The sequence below is a fragment of the Sander vitreus genome, chromosome 8 (assembly GCF_031162955.1).
Source record: "Sander vitreus isolate 19-12246 chromosome 8, sanVit1, whole genome shotgun sequence".
Lineage (NCBI taxonomy): Eukaryota > Metazoa > Chordata > Actinopteri > Perciformes > Percidae > Sander > Sander vitreus.
In genome coordinates this window covers 15641294-15659722 of record NC_135862.1, presented here as the reverse complement: position 1 = coordinate 15659722, position 18429 = coordinate 15641294, and the positions used below count along the sequence as shown (strand labels likewise).

At 40.5% G+C, this 18429-nt stretch overlaps 1 protein-coding gene across 2 annotated transcripts; it reads left to right on the top strand.

Moving 5' to 3' along the window:
• Positions 1–76: 76 nt before the first annotated feature.
• Positions 77–16074, top strand: ppcdc (phosphopantothenoylcysteine decarboxylase). 2 transcript variants are annotated; one of them, XM_078257058.1, is made up of 5 exons: positions 77–307; positions 10085–10180; positions 10632–10760; positions 10860–11028; positions 15929–16074. In XM_078257058.1, the coding sequence occupies exons 1-5, from the start codon at positions 164–166 to the stop codon at positions 16003–16005; spliced, it is 615 nt and encodes a 204-aa protein (XP_078113184.1). In that variant the 5' UTR covers positions 77–163; the 3' UTR covers positions 16006–16074. The 2 variants fall into 2 exon arrangements, with proteins under 2 accessions (XP_078113184.1, XP_078113185.1); XM_078257059.1 differs by lacking the exon at positions 77–307 and adding an exon at positions 370–909.
• The last annotated feature ends 2355 nt before the right edge of the window (positions 16075–18429 follow it).

Sequence of the window (18429 nt, the reverse complement as noted above, 5' to 3'; positions counted from 1 at the left end):
GTAGAATAATCTATGTAGCGACGTGCTCGTGCAGGTGACAGAGCCGTTGGTTGTGCCCTCTTCTGATTGGCTGGCGGTGGATATTTACGGAAGTAGTTAAGCGGAGAGTGGTTTAGAGGAGCGACACGGCACTTTGTCGACCTCTTCTTGGTGATATGCTAATATGCAGACAGATGACTATGTTTTCGGTCTAAAAACTGATTTGCTGAAATCTTCCGGGACATTTCGTGTTCTTGTTGGCGTGACGGGAAGTGTTGCAGCCTTGAAACTGCCTCTTTTGGTATCCCAGCTTCTTCAGCTCCCTGGGGTGAGCTGCTTCGTAGTCATTGTTTTATACAGAGCCTGCTTTTAGTGACAGTTTCTTCTCTCTGCCTTTATTACATAACCTATACACCAAGTAGGCTATATGCCCAATTGTCCGTGCACCCTGACACATTATTATTTCTCTACCTGGCAGAGCGCACATAAACTTACCTTAACCGCAAGATGGAGATGTTGCAGCTGTAAAACAACACAGCAGTGTAATCTTGTTATCATAGTCCTCTTACTCAGCTACAGTATTGTTATTTTACTTTCAAATATAGTTGTTTTCATTTAGAAAATACTGTGGGATTAAACTAACAAAACAGCCTATACTCAACTGCAGGGGCGTAGCTGTAATTTCAGAAGTGAGGAGAACAGACTGCTGAGGAGGATGATTTTTATTGAAAGATTCTCTCCCATTTGTCTCTCCAAATTGCGGATTCCAAGTAGCCTACATTTCATTTATGATTGATGGAAACACTGACATTTACATAAACCACTCCATACTGTTTTACTGCCACATCTTGCCCAATGGGAGACCTGCTAACATTTTAACTGGCCACACGGAGGGGGAGCATGCCAATGAACCAAGTATGTGGTACTAAGGTAATATACAAAAACATAAGACATTTTGTTACATTTGATACATACATCAGCGACATTAAGAAAGGCTGGTTTATTGCTAAGGCCATATGGTCTAAATTAAATGATTTAGGCTATTAATAATGTAATAACAATCACTTATAACCTTAACGTATTTCACCAGTAAATTGCTGTTAAACGACAAAAACAACCACCAGATGGGAAAAGGGTATTTTACAGTAACTTTGCACCACAAGGCTTAAGCCCCACACCAACCCGACGGCTGACCATCGGCAGAAAAGGCAGTCGGACTGATCAGTCGGCTCCCCGAGGTCCAAAAAGTGCCTTGGAACACACCGAAGCGACGCCATCTTGAGCGTACGTTCTGCGTAGACGTAATACAAAAAATTAAAACCGGAAATGACAACGCGTCATGTGGGTCTGGCTTCTCCAGCCAATAGTAATGGCATCTAGTTAAAATAGTTCACTGAAACGTGTTTCTGAAAACATTTTAAGAAATAGGCCATACAGTTGCTGAATCTGTCTTCATTTCAGATCGACAAAGGTCAGTTTAAAAGATTTTCGTCAGATTTTGAGAGCCGTTCGTCACTCATCCCGCTTGTTATTTCCGGGTTAGCACTCAACCAATCAGATTGGTGGAGTGAGTCCGACTGCCCGCCCTCCGACCCAGCAAGTCAGGTCGGCCCAAATGAAGGCTGACAGCTCCTCCAATGGACGACGGCACGGAACACACCGAACAGACTCAAGTCACTGACCTCGCCAGACTGTCCGACGGCAATTATCGGGTTGGTGTGTCAGGGCCATTAGGCTACCAGTTTCAGTGAATGCACCGTCTGTGTTGTTTTTCCGACAATGGAAGCTGCAGACTGTTACGTCCCGGTGTTGGAATCCTCTACAGTGAAATACAGTCACACTTTACATCATTTAACGTTAGCTGTCAGCATTTTAACTGTGTTTAATCCAGCTACTAGCTAACGCTAGGATAACGTTACCTGCTGTCAAGTGTAGTGTTAACTAGCGTGCCTACTTATGGTGCGTTCAAATTTACTCAGACGTGTTGTAAGTGGGGGGGGGGGGGACAGAGGGCACTGACATGGAAAGCACTCACTACAGCAGCATTTTCCGGTGGCTGATGGCATGTCACTGTGGTACAGCGGCATAAACCGATCCCCTGGGGGCACTGGCCGCTCATTACACCGACGTGTGCCGGTCGTCAGAGTGGCTTGTGTTCCACCGGCACACCATTTCACCGCAGGTGGAAGTGGTAACTTTAGGCAACGCTCAGTGACAAACAGTAAAGTAATTTCATATATCCTTGCTAATGTACTCAAAGTTAATATTAGAGCTAACATGTCTATTGTTAGCCTCACCACCATAGACTGTATAATTATACATATACTGTATTTTTATGTCTATGCTCGCCACCGGAAAATAAAAGGATAAGTGAAAACATAAGTGGCAATTGTGATAGAAATTCATCTCATATAATGAAATGGTAAATTAATAAAGTATATGTTTTGCAATATGTTATGTTAGGATGGCAAGAATGTAGTGTAGAAAGGTGAGTAAGTAAGTAAAGTTTATTAATATAGCAGTTTTCACAGATAAAAATCACAAAGTGCTACACAATAAAGTGAAATACAATAAATAAAAGACTAAGAATACAGTAAGAATACAATGAAAAACATAGGTACATAAAATCAGACAGCCATAAAAGCCCTTGAAATGATTTATCCCCTCTGGTTTTAAAATGAGTGTGGGGGACCACTAACAACAGCTGACCTGATGACCTCAGACTCCGGGAGGAAGTGTGACGCTGTATCAGGTCAGATATATAAGAAGGAGAGAGCTCCGCACCACACATCTTGAGTTCTACTCGATAACTTTAATAATCCTTCAACCGTTACAGAAAGCCATCCATATCTGTCCACTAGGTGTAGGGCTGATCAATTATGGGGAAAATTATAATCATGATTATTTTGGTCAATATTGGACTCTGGATTATTTAATACGATTACTCATTGACTTTTGGAAAGATGTTGCATTTTTTTGTTATTTCAAAAACAGTGAAACAGTTAAACAAATCAACAGTGAAAACACAGTGAACTGAAACTAACCTTAATACTTTTCCCGTTGAACTTTTTTTTCTTTTCATTCAGAACACAAGAGTTTAAAATAAGTGTTTACTTGCAAAACGTAATGTGCAAAATAATCGTTTTTCTCAATTACATTTTTATTGTGATCGTTAGAAGCCAAAATCAAAATCGCGATTAAAATTCAACTCTTATAACACTACATCCCCTTTTCTGTGTACTGTACCGTACAGTCAAATAACTATTTTTTAGATTTTAGTTTTACTTAACATTTTTATATTTTCTTTCAATAACTTTTGTTAGACTATCAAACCTTCATAAACATAAAGACTTTCTTTAGATGGTTATCCTGTTCAGCTGATTACTATTTTAACTCAGTTTTTTACTAACTCTATTCAGCTAAACTAGTGTCTAGTATCAAAGTCTTTCAGTTATCTCGCAGACTCTGTGGCTGAGAATGAGACATGAGACATGAGATGAGTGATGAGATACTGATGTGGCTGTAAGAGCTGGTGTGGAAACAAGGTGGCTGTGATTCCGACACAGGTTTCTCCTAAGTGTCTCAACAATGTAAGATCTTGGCGCATCTGCCCTTGCATTCACTGTCCCTTTTTCCTTTGTGTCAGTGACATGATCACCCAGTTTCAGTTCTGGCAGGTCTTCTGTTGACGTTTTTCCACTGTTTCTGTCTGCTGTTCCTCATCTTTCAGTTTTGAGATGACAGGCCATCCTGGATTGAGGGAAGATGGTACAAGAGGAACAGTAGTTCTTATGTGTCAGCCCATCAGCAGTTCTGCAGGACTGTGCCCATTGGCCAGGGGTTTGGCTCGGTAAGCCATCAGAGCCAGGTACGGATCCTTTCGTTTCTGCAGAAGGCTTTTTACTGTCCTGACTGCACACTGTGCTTTTCCATTACTTTGAGGGAAGTGGGGACTTGATGTAATGTGCATGAATCCCCGTGTTGCTGCTGTCTGAAACTATCTGCAGAGAACTGAGAGCCATTATCGGTTCTGACTTCAGATGCCATGTCTGGCAAAGATGGATTTGTAGTGTTCAATTACTGCTGCTGCTATAGTCAAGGTGAGTTTGGCTATTTCTATAAAGCGGGAGAAGTAGTCCACTACTACCAGATCCTGGCAGCTGTTTCACTCAAACAGATCAGCACCAACCTTAGCCAATGGCCTATCTGAAAAGTCTGTTGGCATTAATGTCTCTTTGAAGTTTACTCTCTCTTTTGCACAGGTGTCACATTTCTCAACATACCTCTTCAGCTGTATGCTTAATCCTGGCCACCAGACAGATTGTTTTGGCACGCTTGCGGCACTTTGCTGTGTCCTACATGCAGTTTATGTATGTCTGTTTGTAGTGACTTTGGTATCACTAGTCTACTAGTCTACTACCCTTCAGCAGTAGTCGATTCTCTACTGTGTGCTCGCCAGCAAACTGTAGGAAAGCCCTGTCCACCGTGAACCTATCTGGCCACCCATCAGTACAGTACTGTTTCACTTGCACCAGTATGTCATCTTTGACCTGGTACTCCTTGATTTCCTGCAGTCTCTTTTCTGTTGCTGGCAGGCTTGACATGACCATATTTACGTACAGATTGACCTCTCTCCTGCTGTGTGTTACCTATGCCCCCCACAGGTGCTCTCGACAGGACATCAGCAGTGGCTATGTTTTTACCTGCAACATGGGAGATTGTGTATGAGAACCTCATCAACCTCATTCTCAGTCTTTGAATACAAGGAGGTAACTCATCCAGGTTTTTCGACCCCAGCAGCGGCACAAGGGGCTTGTGGTCAGTCTCAACATGGAAAGCAATCCCAACAAGGAAATCAGAGAATCCCTCACACACCCATGTAATGGCTAAGGCCTCTTTTTCTATTTGAGCGTATCTTTGCTCTGTGGCGGTCAGTGCTCTTGGGTCTAATGCTACTGGTTTGAGTTGGTTGTCATGCTGCATCTGAAGTAACACTGCCATATGGGTCCATATGAGGATGCGTCAGCTGAAACTACTGTGTCGGCTTTGGTGCTATAAAGTACCAGGCCTGGCGGCATGCTCCGATCCTTTTTGATACTTTCAAATGCCTTGTGTTGTTTCCCCATGTCCACATGTTCCTTGCTCTCAACAGATCTGAGTGGCTGTGTCTTTTTTGCCAGGTGTGGGAGTTATTTACCCAGGTGATTTACCATCCCCAGGAACCGTCTAACTCCACTCACATCAGCTGGCTCTTTCATCCTGGTGACAGCTTCCATTTTATAAGGATCTGCTCTGACTCCGGACCCGTCGATGATGTGCCCCAGGAACTCGACAGAGTCTTTTGAGAATTCACACTTCTCACTTTTCAGTGTGACTCCTGCTTCCTTGAGTCTCTTGAGAACTGTATACAGGCATGTGTCATGGAGGATCTGTGACTCAGTGTACACAAGCTGAAGCATTTCATACATTTGGCATAATACTCCCTCTAAGCCCTCCAGGATTTGGGACATTCTGCTTTGGAAGTCCTCTGGTGCAGAGGATATGCCAAAACACAGGTGGTTAAAGCAGTATTTGCCAAATGGTGTGATAAATGTTGTTAGGAGTGCAGATTCTTTGGCTAAGGGGATTTGCCAAAACTCTGAGTTTGCATTGTGCTTTGAAAACATTTTTAGCACCCTCTAACTGTCCAAGTGTAGGTCTTGCCCCCAACGTCTTGTTTTTTGCCCCCAACGTCTCCTCCCAGGCAGCGCGGCAATGGTTATGTTTAGGGTTAGGGTTAGCTGCCTGGAAGGTGGCGTTGGAGGCAAAAAAACACCATCGAGCCCAAGTGTATGCTCGACTGAGGGAAGCATGTGCCTCTCAGGCGGTTCCTTCCAACCCCATAGAGTTTTAGCTGGTTTCTCCAGCCCTGGAAACTGTCCACATGCTCGATATTCAAAATCTAGTATTGCTGTTACATCTGCCCCTGTATCTATGCTGAACTCAGATTTGTGGTCATCTATCTTCACTTTTGCTAGCCAGGTTTCACCGCTCCTGTCTGTGTCCACTGAGCCCAAGAAAGCAATGTCCTCATCCGTGGCTTCTTTACAGGTGGCTTAGACCACTCCAAAGCCCCAGACATGCACACTTTTGCATAGTGTACTTTTTTGCGACATTGGTTGCAAAATACATCTTTGGCTGGACACTGCTGTTTGCTATGAGATGGAGCTCTACCACATCTTTTGTGTCGCCATGTGGCTGTGACTGAGGGTGTCTACTTTGTCTCTTAAAGTGCTTTTTACATTGCTGCCCAGCTTTGCCTTTGTGAAAAGTTCGCTGATGCAAACCAACACTGTCCATATTGGCTGCTGTAGCCTCTGCTTTGAAGTTGCTCTTCAGCATGTCCCGCTGTTTTTTCACTAGTGACTTCACCTTCTGATCCATTTGGGCCACTCTTTTGGCTTTTGTGAAAGCTGGGTGGTGGAGGCACTTGAAACCGATCCATTACTCCTCACGCTTTTCTTTTCTCCCTTCCACTTGCTGCACACTGTAACGTTAGCTTGTTCGCTAGCTAGCATTAGTTTAATTTAGCCGAGTAATCAGCAAGGCTGCTAAACAAATAAAAACTGCAGGTTCTCTTTGTTCTTCATGAACCAACCTTCTCTGACGGGTTTTTGTCTGTTGTGAACTAAGTATTCTGACACAGTGTTATGTTAGGATGGCAAGAATGGAGTGTAGAAAGTAGGGTTTGGCACCAGACATCATTTTAATAATCCTTCAACCCTGTTAAAGCCTAGCCTGACGTCGTCATACTCAGATTTTAGTCAGAATGTGAGTCTGATACTGCTCCATTGGGCTGTGATTATGGGGCGTGTTTCAACTGAACCAGGAAAGAAAATGTGAGCAGATGTGAGTCACGCATGCGTCACTTTGCGACAAGAGCAGAGCAGATGTGAGTTGCGCATGCGTCACTTTGCGACAAGTAGTCTGCAAGATGCTAACAAGAGACTGCTATAATGTCAATACAGTAAAAATTGACCTACAACGAAGTTCGTTCACTGCTGGCTACAAGTTAGCAATCAAACACAACAAAGGCTGTCACTTGAATGGCATTTTGAGCTAACGTTAACAATCAAACAATCATAGCTAAAACGTTTTTGAAATGATTTCCATCTTCTGTTATTGTATGTAAAGAGAAAACCGTAAACTGTTTTAAATCTGAGCATGTGCAACTCACGTCTGCACTCGACCACAGCCGGTCTCACTCGACTAACATCGGGTATGACACTTTATCCCGTAAACCGTTTAAATCTGAGCATGCGCGACTCACATCTGCACTCGACTCACATCGGGCAGTGACCTAGACCTACAACCAATCAGAGCAACGGAGACAGACGTCACAGAAGCTGCAAGTCAAAGGCAGGCTTCGACAGAGCAAAGGCAGAGGCGGCAGTTTCCGTGTCGTGCAGATGGTTGTGGCAATGTGTATACATACGTGATCGCGGTTCTCTGTTCCTCTTTTTAAATTAATGCGCTGTCAATATCTTCTATAACAGATGCGATGGCAGCCATCTTTGTTGTAAACAAATTCAACCCAAGCGCTCTTTGGTGACGTGGTTGATTACGTTACTGTTGATCATCTGTCCATCATCGTATAAAGCCCGCCCTGACAATTTGATTGGTCCGAACAGCTCTGGTTCGAGCATAGTTGCTCCACAACGAATCAAGTCCAGACCGAACTTCCCAACCAAGGGGGGTAAGCTTCGCTTCAGAACTCGAACCTCCTATGGCGCCATTTTGATGCTACCAAACGATCACCCAACGTTAGCATTCCATTGACTGCCATTCATTTTGACATCACTTTGACAGCGAATAACTTTACATCTGAAGGGTTTAAAGACTTTTTTTTTTGTCCATTGTTTATTTCTAAAGAAACACGACAATATATAAAAGGCTCCATTACCTTGTATCTCATGTTATGGCTCCGTAGCAGACGTTTTTATAAAAATAGGCTAACGAATGTGTCATAACCACGCTTACTTACTGTCGCATAGTAGAGGAATTACTGTATAGTACAGGAGGAGCTCGCAGGCAGTTTCAACTTACATTAGCTGTTTAAGTTTAATTACTAATGTTAACTAGCATTTTAGTTAGCAATAATTAGCCTGTGTCCATGTTATCGCCTTACATATACCTACGCTCTCCGTCTCTGCAAGATTCGGAATGATTGAGATTTCTCTTGGCCCAGCTACCAGAAGACTTACAACTTTCAGACAGGTTGCTCACGTCACATTTATGTCGTCTCTCTCAGTTGGAGGCTGCGCAGTAACGCTCAGCGCTCACTGGAAAAGTGCTTCTAATATCCTTCACTGGTCTCCGTCCAGAGCAACGGGATCTGTTGGTCCATTCTTATATACTGTCTATGTTCCCAACCTCAAATGTTGTGGGCGGGGCTAAGTTTGGCTGGCATCCAGGCTAGTTACAGCCAGGACACTATCCATATCTGGCAGTGACGTAACGCAACACAACTCTTATATCCAGGGTTCAAAATTCTGTGTGTGAACTTTTTGTTCACCAGCCAAATGGCTAGTGAAATGTTACCAGACACTTAATAAATTGCATTGATTTTTTTGGCTGGTAAGTGAAGCAAATCTACGAGCCATTAGCTTATTTTACCAACATTTGGCTAGCAGATGATGCTAATTTTGGACCCTGCTTATACCACTACACAATACATAAATTAAAGACAGTGTTAGGACTGTATAGCCATCCTTAAAGGGATATTTCACTGCTGGAAAGATGAATATGTATTTAAATTGGGTTATTTATGTAGTAGAAATGTGAAATAATTTTAGAAGTTGGTGCCTTCTAGACTTATTTTTGGCTCATGTGGATTAAAGGGGTTAGGGTTAGCGCTTGGTGGGATGTAAACACAGAGTATAAACACAGCCGTGAATTTGCGTGGAAATGTAGAATGGTCAGCATTTAACAGTCACAAACTCCACCAGCGGTGAGCAGTAGTTGGATACAAGCACCGCATTTCTGCACCACTGCGTGTTAACACAGCCCACCTCTGCGAGTCTTACCCAGCGACAGAGCAGCATCTCTCTCTGCTCGGAAGGCTAGCAGGCCTGGTAGCTGGATAGCGGAGTCCGGTACACTGTTGTTCAGCCATGTTTCCACAAAAACAAAAACACAGCAGTCTCTGAACTCGCATTGGGAGTTTCGTTGAGGTTGGATGTAGTCCAGTTTGTTGTTTAATGAGCGGACATTTGCAAGCAGGATGGATGGGACAGGTGGCCGGCTAGCGTTAGCTTTCCACCTAGCTCGAACTCCTGCCCTTTCTCGCACACCGCTTTCGATGTCACCATCCCCGGCTAGCGGCATCAAGCGTCACCGCAGGCTGAGGTGCTGGTCTCCGTAGCAGGCAAAACTTGCGTAGTGTGTCGAGTATTCCGTCTGTAATAAAGTTTCCTGCATATTCTCCGATCTGTATCAATGTATCCCGGTGGTACACATGTCCGGGAGTTTGAATGCATATAATTGGAAGGTTGCTACTGAAAAGAGAGCGCCTGTTAGCTTAGCTTCAAGATGGCTGACACTCGACTCGCATCAGATAGTGACAGTCCCATGCAGAACTAGCTGGCTGTAGTCTATAACATCTAGCCGAGAAAGCCTCCGATGACGCAAAATGACGATTTTTGCGTCACAATTTTTGCATCATCAGAAGGTAGAGTAACAAAAAAGACTTTTATGTTGGTGTAATTTTAACTGTTATCAGCTATTTAAACAGTTTGGTGCTGTTTTTATATGTATCAAAAATATTAAAAACACTTTTCAAATTATAGTTTAAACCATATAGGTGAATGTTTTGATTTTTCTTAATAGCAAAATGCGAAGTATCCCTTTTAATATTTGCAAGGAACATTCACCATGAGAGAGAGAGAAACTCAAAATTTGGTGCTAAGGTATACTGAAGTGTAAGACCCATAAAGTGGTCTCTTAAAAGATCAGTTACTTGCCATTTATAGGTGTCTCTTCTTAGTTTTCCACCCAGCACTATAGCAATACTAAAAAGTGCTCTTTAAAATCCCTGTGACTGTCACTGTCTTGTTTTATGCTTTAGGTGGATGTAAGAGTCGTCACCACAGAGCATGCCAAGCACTTCTACAATTCTGCAGAGGTTTCAGTAAAAATCTACAGTGACAAGGATGAGTGGGAGGTAACAATTGTCAAATGTCCTAGTATAGTAAATATTAACTGACAGTCAATAGCAGAATTTCTCAAACTGTGTGCCACTGATGAGCTAAATTGATTGTGTAAGATTTCTAAAGATTTCTTTTTTAACTGGTGTATTTTTATTAATAGGTGAAATAGGTATGACATATCATTTGCATACAGTCAATTTTAAGATCCCTTTTTGCTCTTGAAATGTAAGTTTTAAAATATAAAAGAATAAACTGAAAATCACATTGAGTGAATTAAAGTGTGGCATGAGTTGACCAGTAATCACTTGACAGCTTTTCAGATGCTGAGGTCAGGAGAATTTTGAGACATAAAAACATGGTCAAGGGCCAGGAAAGATTGAGAAACTTTGGTCTAAAGTATCGTGCATTTCAGAAGAGAAGTGAGCAAGTGAACCAAGCATTCCTAACGGCATGTCTGTGTTCTAGCTGTGGACTCAGAGATCTGACCCTGTGTTGCACATTGAGCTAAGGCGCTGGGCAGACTTACTTGTCATTGCCCCCCTTGATGCCAACACTCTTGGAAAAATTGCTAATGGAATTTGTGACAATCTCTTGGTAAGAACATCAAAATGATCATCTGATTGCCTACAACATGTGATTTCATGCCATGATTTCTCTGAAATTATTTCCAAATGTAATCTTTGTCATTGGCAGACATGTGTGGTAAGAGCCTGGGATACCAGTCGCCCTCTCCTCTTCTGCCCTGCAATGAATACAGCTATGTGGCAGCATCCCATTACAGCCCAGCAGGTATCCTGTCTCACAGAGTTTGGATATATGGAAATTCCCTGCATTGCTAAGAAGCTAGTATGTGGAGATGAAGGTGGGTCAATACCATAAAAAAGATATTGAGTATCTACAATAATTTACTTTCACCTTCTGACATTTCAGAATGCAATAAGAATCCATTGCAAGAAAATGACCTGATTGATTCTAGCATTAAGTCCTTCCATTATAGATTTAAACTGCATTATAGTCTTTTCAATTTTATTATCACCATAACTGTTTTTAGGTATGCAGGTCAATAAATAAATACTTCTTACCTTAAATGACACATAAGTCGTCCGCAGGGGCAGTAATTGTAAAATAAGCAGAATGAACTCTGCCTTCCTCAAATATATATATCTATATGTGTAAGTTGAGCAACTTACCACCAGTGTTGGGCAAGTTACTTCCAAAATGTAATACATTATAGATTACCATATAGTCATTTGAGAGTAATTAGTTATATTACAATATTACTGTCTCTGAATTGTAATGCGTTACACTACTTTTACATTAGTTTTGAGTTACTTTCACCAAAATAACAGGAGAAGTTTGATTTGGCAGCTAGCTTGTGAATTTCCCCACCGGATCAATAAAGTCCTCTTTATCCACTTTACATCATAGATTATTCATATTTTGTATAATTAATATAAATATGCAAAGTAACTAAAGCTATAAAAAGTAGATATGTAAAACGTACAATAGGCAAGTAGGAGAAAATGAAAATACTCAAAAGTACGGCATTGTTGTAAAATGTTTGATTATAGCACTTGAATAAGAAATTCATGTTTAGTTTAAAACACTCTAAAGGAAATGTTCAATTATAGTGTGATTAAAACTCACTATTTACATTATTTACAGTACTTGATTTACAGCTGATTTGTGAAAAGGTACACAACCTTATTTAACAGTAATTTAGTTTTATTGCGAACCGTCACAGGAAGTGCTTTTATTTTGAAGTAGGCTACATGGAAGTTGTCTGTTGTGTAGCCTACTCTTGATAGCTTACTGAGATGCAACATGTCCGTCAGGCTCAAGTTGTTTACTTTTTTGTTTGTAAAACTGCAACATATTGAACAGTAAATGGTCACAGTAAAAGACAAGCGTTTTTGGTCGTCATTCGAAGCCATTTCACTACAGGTATAGTTACTCTCCACGGCTGATAAAATGCAATGATATTTACGTGTAGCAAGCCTCAACGTTAATTCCCGACATGTTTATATCTGTCAGCCGCTGACGTACCGTCACCTGTTGGGACATACAGGTGCTGGTCATATAATTAGAATATCATGAAAAGTTGATTTATTTCAGTAATTCCATTCAAAAAGTGAAACTTGTATAATGTATACATTCATTCCACACAGACTGATATATTTCAAGTGTTTATTTCTTTTAATTTTGATGATTATAACTGACAACTAATGAAAACCCCAAATTCAGTATCTCAGAAAATTAGAATATTACTTAAGACCAATACAAAAAAAGGATTTTTAGTTTATGTATGAACATGAAAAGTATGAGCATGTACAGCACTCAATACTTAGTTGGGGCTCCTTTTGCCTGAATTACTGCAGCAATGCGGAGGTATCGCATCTTCCTCTTCACAATACCCCATAGATATTCTATAGGGTTAAGGTCAGGCGAGTTTGCTGGCCAATTAAGAACAGGGATACCATGGTCCTTAAACCAGGTACTGGTAGCTTTGGCACTGTGTGCAGGTGCCAAGTCCTGTTGGAAAATGAAATCTGCATCTCCATAAAGTTGGTCAGCAGCAGGAAGCATGAAGTGCTCTAAAACTTCCTGGTAGACGGCTGCGTTGACCCTGGACCTCAGAAAACACAGTGGACCAACACCAGCAGATGACATGGCAACCCAACCCATCACTGACTGTGGAAACTTTACACTGGACTTCAAGCAACGTGGATTCTGTGCCTCTCCTCTCTTCCTCCAGACTCTAGGACCTTGATTTCCAAAGGAAATACAAAATTTACTTTCATCAGAGAACAGAACTTTGGACCACTCAGCAGCAGTCCAGTCCTTTTTGTCTTTAGCTAAGGCGAGATGCTTCTGACGCTGTGTCTTGTTCAGGAGTGGCTTGACACAAGGAATGCAACAGCTGAAACCCATGTCTTGCATACGTCTGTGCGTGGTGGTTCTTGAAGCACTGACTCCAGCTGCAGTCCACTCTTTATGAATCTCCCCCACATTTTTGAATGGGTTTTGTTTCACAATCCTCTCCAGGGTGCGGTTATCCCTATTGCTTGTACACTTTTTTTCTACCACATCTTTTCCTTCCCTTCACCTCTCTATTAATGTGCTTGGACACAGAGCTCTGTGAACAGCCAGCCTCTTTAGCAATGACCGTTTGTGTCTTGCCCTCCTTGTGCAAGGTGTCAATGGTCGTCTTTTGGACAGCTGTCAAGTCAGCAGTCTTCCCCGTGATTGTGTAGCCTACAGAACTAGACTGAGAGACCATTTAAAGGGCTTTGCAGGTGTTTTGAGTTAATTAGCTGATTAGAGTGTGGCACCAGGTGTCTTCAATATTGAACCTTTTCACAATATTCAAATTTTCGGAGATACTGAATTTGGGGTTTTCATTAGTTGTCAGTTCTAATCATCAAAAGTAAAAGAAATAAACACTTGAAATATATCAGTCTGTGTGGAATGAATGTATACATTATACAAGTTTCACTTTTTGAATGGAATTACTGAAATAAATCAACTTTTTCATGATATTCTAATTATATGACCAGCACCTGTACATGCTGTCCGTACCGTCTCTGGTTCTGGCTCTGACCATGGGAACAGAAACAGGACAGCTCACTTCAACGCAGCGTAATAACTCCTGAAAATAATATCCATCTCGCAAATGTATCCGTCTCTGCAGTCATCTCAACCATTGTACAGCGACAGGAAAATAATACGGCTTTTTTTTTTTCCTGTGAAGAAATGTGTTGGTGAATTCTTAAAAAAACAATGCACCACTAAATGTTGCGTTAAAATGCGCTGTAACTCTCGTTACTGAGATTGTAACGAGTATAATATTACCGAAATTTAATTAGTAATGCGTTATATTACTGCGTTACAGCAAAAAGGAATACATTACTGTAATTGCGTTACTTTTGTAACGCGTTACTCCCAACACTGCTTACCACTAGTTGAAAATCCTCCTCCTCCAGTGGTTTAACGTCTCACCTTTCTGCAGTGATGTATAATTGTACTCCAGGGTGTGTCGGTACGCTATGTTGTTGTTGTGTGGTTACAGGTGCAGCAGAGCACACGTCTGACTACAGACTTTAAACTTTCAACCAGAGAGGGCAGTGAAATACAGCTTTTCAGTCTAGTTTTAAGTTGCTGTAATATAAAGAGAAATGCAAGAAGCCAGTAGCCACCTTTCAACTTTTACCCTGTTTACATAACCCAGAGTCAGTAGGCCAAGGCCTCTGCCTTCATCTGCTCCTCGGCTGGCGGTGCACCAAACCTCTTCCTTGTGGCTAGTGGGACCACATAGTAGTGGTTTCCACATTGTTATAGCCTTGCTAGCTCTCTTGCTAGGCATGCTGCCACCTAGGCATGCATGAGGAACAGAAAATGGATGGATGGTATCATCTTTTAGAGAGTAGGCATTGTACAACAGCTGACCCCAGTGAGCTATGTCTTTACTTCAGTGAAGGGTAAGAACTTTTGTTGGAATGTAGAAAATCATAAAACTGATGAAGTTAGAGTCCTGTCTGGTTCTCAGCATACTGGGCAGTCTATACTGTTATTGGCTTCTGAGACTGGCTTAGTTTGGGTCCCGGTGCGGGGATGAGGAGATAGTGATAGACAAATGGCCCAGTATATTTCTAATCACCTATTCAAAGATAGTCGGACTAGCAGACAGACTTACACTGTGTCCTCCTTACAAAGAGGATACAAGCTGTTCTAATGTTGTAATGTCTGGCAGTATAGAGTCTCTGTGCTTTAAGGTCTACAATACAGTTTAATTTGGATCTGATAACTGGCCTGCGTAGATTCTAAAACATATAGTGTGTTATCATTTCACCTGGTATCTTCTTCATAACTTCCATTCTTTGCATCTATTTGTGGCATACCTATAGCTTTGGCATACCTTCAGCTTAGCATGCTTTAACATTAGTTACTTTATCTATGTGTTATATCTGCCTAATCTTGTTATCTTATGATTTATAAAAAAGACATTTTAATTGGTCCATTATCTTGTGCATTTGATTAGAACATACAAAAACTCCTGATGGCATTCGTTAAGGAGGGTAGGATTGCTTGATCAAAGATTTAAAGTATTAATTAGGTTTAGACAACTCAGTCAAGTACCGACTGGTATACAAGAAAGGTACAGCAGAAGACAAATTGTTGTCAAGAATATTACCTGGGGTAAAAAACACTTCAGTGCAAATGGTTCTTTAAGGTGATCAACAGGTTGCACAATGTTTTTATGTCCTTAATTAAGTCCTTGACTTTGTAAACAACTTTCTTTTTAATGTGTCTTGTGGTTATATAATTAGGTTAAAAAATGCACCCTGTGGTCCAGTGTAAGACAATGATTGATACTGTATCTAAAGATTCAGTCAAATTAGCTGTATTTTCAAGAGACCTTGGTAAGCTACTCTAGTGACGTTTTAAATACTCACACAAACCACTGTAAATGTGGAAGCTGTTGAAAAAAAGTTTACTAATTATGTAATATTGATGCATCAATAAAAGTGGTACATTTTTTTGTCTTTGTTAAAAAATGAACCTCAGATAAGCTATCTACAATGACTAGAAAAGCAACTATTTCTGCAGTAGAAAGAGAACATGTTTATGAAAGTGTGTTTGTGAGTATGGGGATTGTGCAATAATGCATGAGAAGTATGTATGTCTTCTTCAGGTCATTGCTTCCAGGCCACTAACTTCTAATTTATGTGGTCGTGTAACTATAATTCTTTACTTTGTTGCAGGTAAAGGGGCCATGGCAGAGGTATCGACTATTGTCAGTGCTGTCAAACAGTATCTCCAGAAACCAGATGAGTCATGATGAAAACATGCACATAACATTGTATTGTACATTCAGCTGAAACAAAAAATAAATGGAAAATAAACATGATGACTTGTCTTCAAAATTAGTTTCCATTATTTTCCTGTGTGTGTGTGTATGTACAGTCCAGCATTGACTGGCATCTCCCTTTTAATTACCACTCTTATTAGTCATGGACTTTGGTGACCTCATGTTATTCATAGCATAGCTCGACTCAAGTGCAACCTCTGCAGCTTAATCAGCCAGAGTAACAAAAAAGACTTTTATGTTGGTGTAATTTTAACTGTTATCATCAGCTATTTAAACAGTTTGGTGCTGTTTTTATATGTATCAAAAATATTAAAAACACTGTTTTCAAATTATAGTTTAAACCATATAGGTGAATGTTTTGATTTTTCTTAATAGCAAAATGCCTCTCAAAATGAAGGTAAAAAAAAATGTGGTTTTGTATTTCATTATGAGATCAGGTTTCATCAACAATAAGTGGTGCAATTTGGGAAATTTCAAACATCCTGTTATGTGTAGAGAAAAAATGTGCAACAGAGGTGTACTTTAGCAAACTGCTCATAATGCAGTAAAAAGCCATTTGTATGTGCTTATTAAGTCCTCAATTTTAGTGTGTAAACAGCATTCTTTTCTTTTGAGTCTGTAGAAGATGTCATGGTTCCTATGGGGTTAATAATTTGCGACAAAGTGGTGGAAACTCTTTTCCCACAAGACACTTTGACGGACTGGTTTTACTGCAGGACACAAAAGTGTAAGTGTAAAGCTGTATGTAAAAGTATGGATGTCCCAGACTCACTGCCCATTGGGTACTAGTAGTGTCTTATTTGAGTAAACATATACTTTTATCTTTGTGCAGAGAATATTTGTGTAGTTTTTTTGTTTGTTTTTTTTAAGTTAAATGTTTTAGATGATATACAGAAGAGAGGTAGATGTATTTAACAAAGTGGTTTTTTTTACCCCGACTCTAAAAGCAAAGTTAAAAAAAGAAAAAGAAAAAAAAAAAAGGGATGAAACCAATGGTTCACATAGTGTTGGGCATGTTTATCTCTCTGAAAACCCTCCACCTCCTAACAAACCAGTCTGGATTGTGTCAAGAGAAGACAGACGAGCGAATGTCAAACCAAACCAGACAACGGTTTGTTTATATTAGTGAGTGGAAGCAGATGGTAACATCTTTCTTACTTGTAATAAACTAAAAGGAACTCAACCTTGTCTGTGGCAATCTGGAGATATGTCTGCATTGCAATATTATGTTACAAGTAGCACTACATAACACTATAAGATATAAATACTTAAACATTGTTATGCAGAGACAAAAAACAGTTGACAATACCATAGTTGTAAAAACAGATTCCGATTTACAAACTCAATCTAAATCAGCACTGTTGGTATAAAGTTTGTTGTTAAAATTCTACATACATATATATATATATATATATATACATGTTTGACAGCACTCTTTAGAAAACATGGAAGTCTTCCTGATCACGTGCATCACTGGTCAATCATTAATTGTATTTCTTGGTCAACAAACATGCACTTGTATTTCCAACACTTTGAAATGTCTCTATCCTGAGAAAGTCAACCCTTTCTTTATAACCAACATTTGTGCTGCTTACGTTTTGTTTATCTGCGCTCTCCAGACATCAGTAGTTTTATTATTTTATCTTAGTTATTGTTTGTTCCCACCAAATCCAAGGGAGGCAGGAGTTAATTTGGTTTGCAAATAACCGGGGGCATTGATACTGTTGAGCTGTTGAGGTTGCAGCACATGGAGGCATGTGAATGGCTCTCCAGATGAAAACCATCCTTTCCTGATCATAACTTGTCCTGCTGCTATTGGCTGCTGTGTAATTCAGTTAATGATGCCAAAGGAGCATTACATCAGCCAAACCGACACGGGGAGTGTCACCGAGACCTTGACAGCTCTGTGGAGGATTGTGCAGCCTGCAGGTGGACCAAATGGGAATAACACCATGTTCTCACAACTATGGACAAATCATTAAAATACAGATAGCCTGTAGTCAGGTGCAATGTTAACAAAACTATGCTTTCAAGACTAAACATACTACTTTTCTCTACTGTCAATTGAACAACCTATTTATCAGGAAGATCACTAAACGGTCTCCCAAAAATATTGCACTCTCAACTCTATTAAACCTCTTTGTTTTGTGATGTAAAAAAACATGCAGGACAAAACTGAATCCCACCAATTCTGATATAGACAATGTTGTAAATGAATGCTGAAATAACTACACAAAAACAAAATGAAAAAACACAGTGTACAAGAGGCTGATCCTGCAGCATACCAACTTTATCACCGTACTGCCTTCATACTTCACCGTCATTAGTGACTAATCTGACTAGTTTTTCATTCAATTTAGTGAAATAATAATGATCAGTCTAATCTCAAATTAA

What these genes read in the sequence shown, in the direction of transcription:
- ppcdc (XM_078257058.1), top strand. Translation starts at nt 164, where the DNA reads ATGCAGACAGATGACTATGTTTTCGGTCTAAAAACTGATTTGCTGAAA. An exon ending in AGCTTCTTCAGCTCCCTGGG is followed by an intron (nt 308 to 10,084) that starts GTGAGCTGCTTC and finishes TTTATGCTTTAG; the next exon opens with GTGGATGTAAGAGTCGTCAC. An exon ending in GTGACAAGGATGAGTGGGAG is followed by an intron (nt 10,181 to 10,631) that starts GTAACAATTGTC and finishes TCTGTGTTCTAG; the next exon opens with CTGTGGACTCAGAGATCTGA.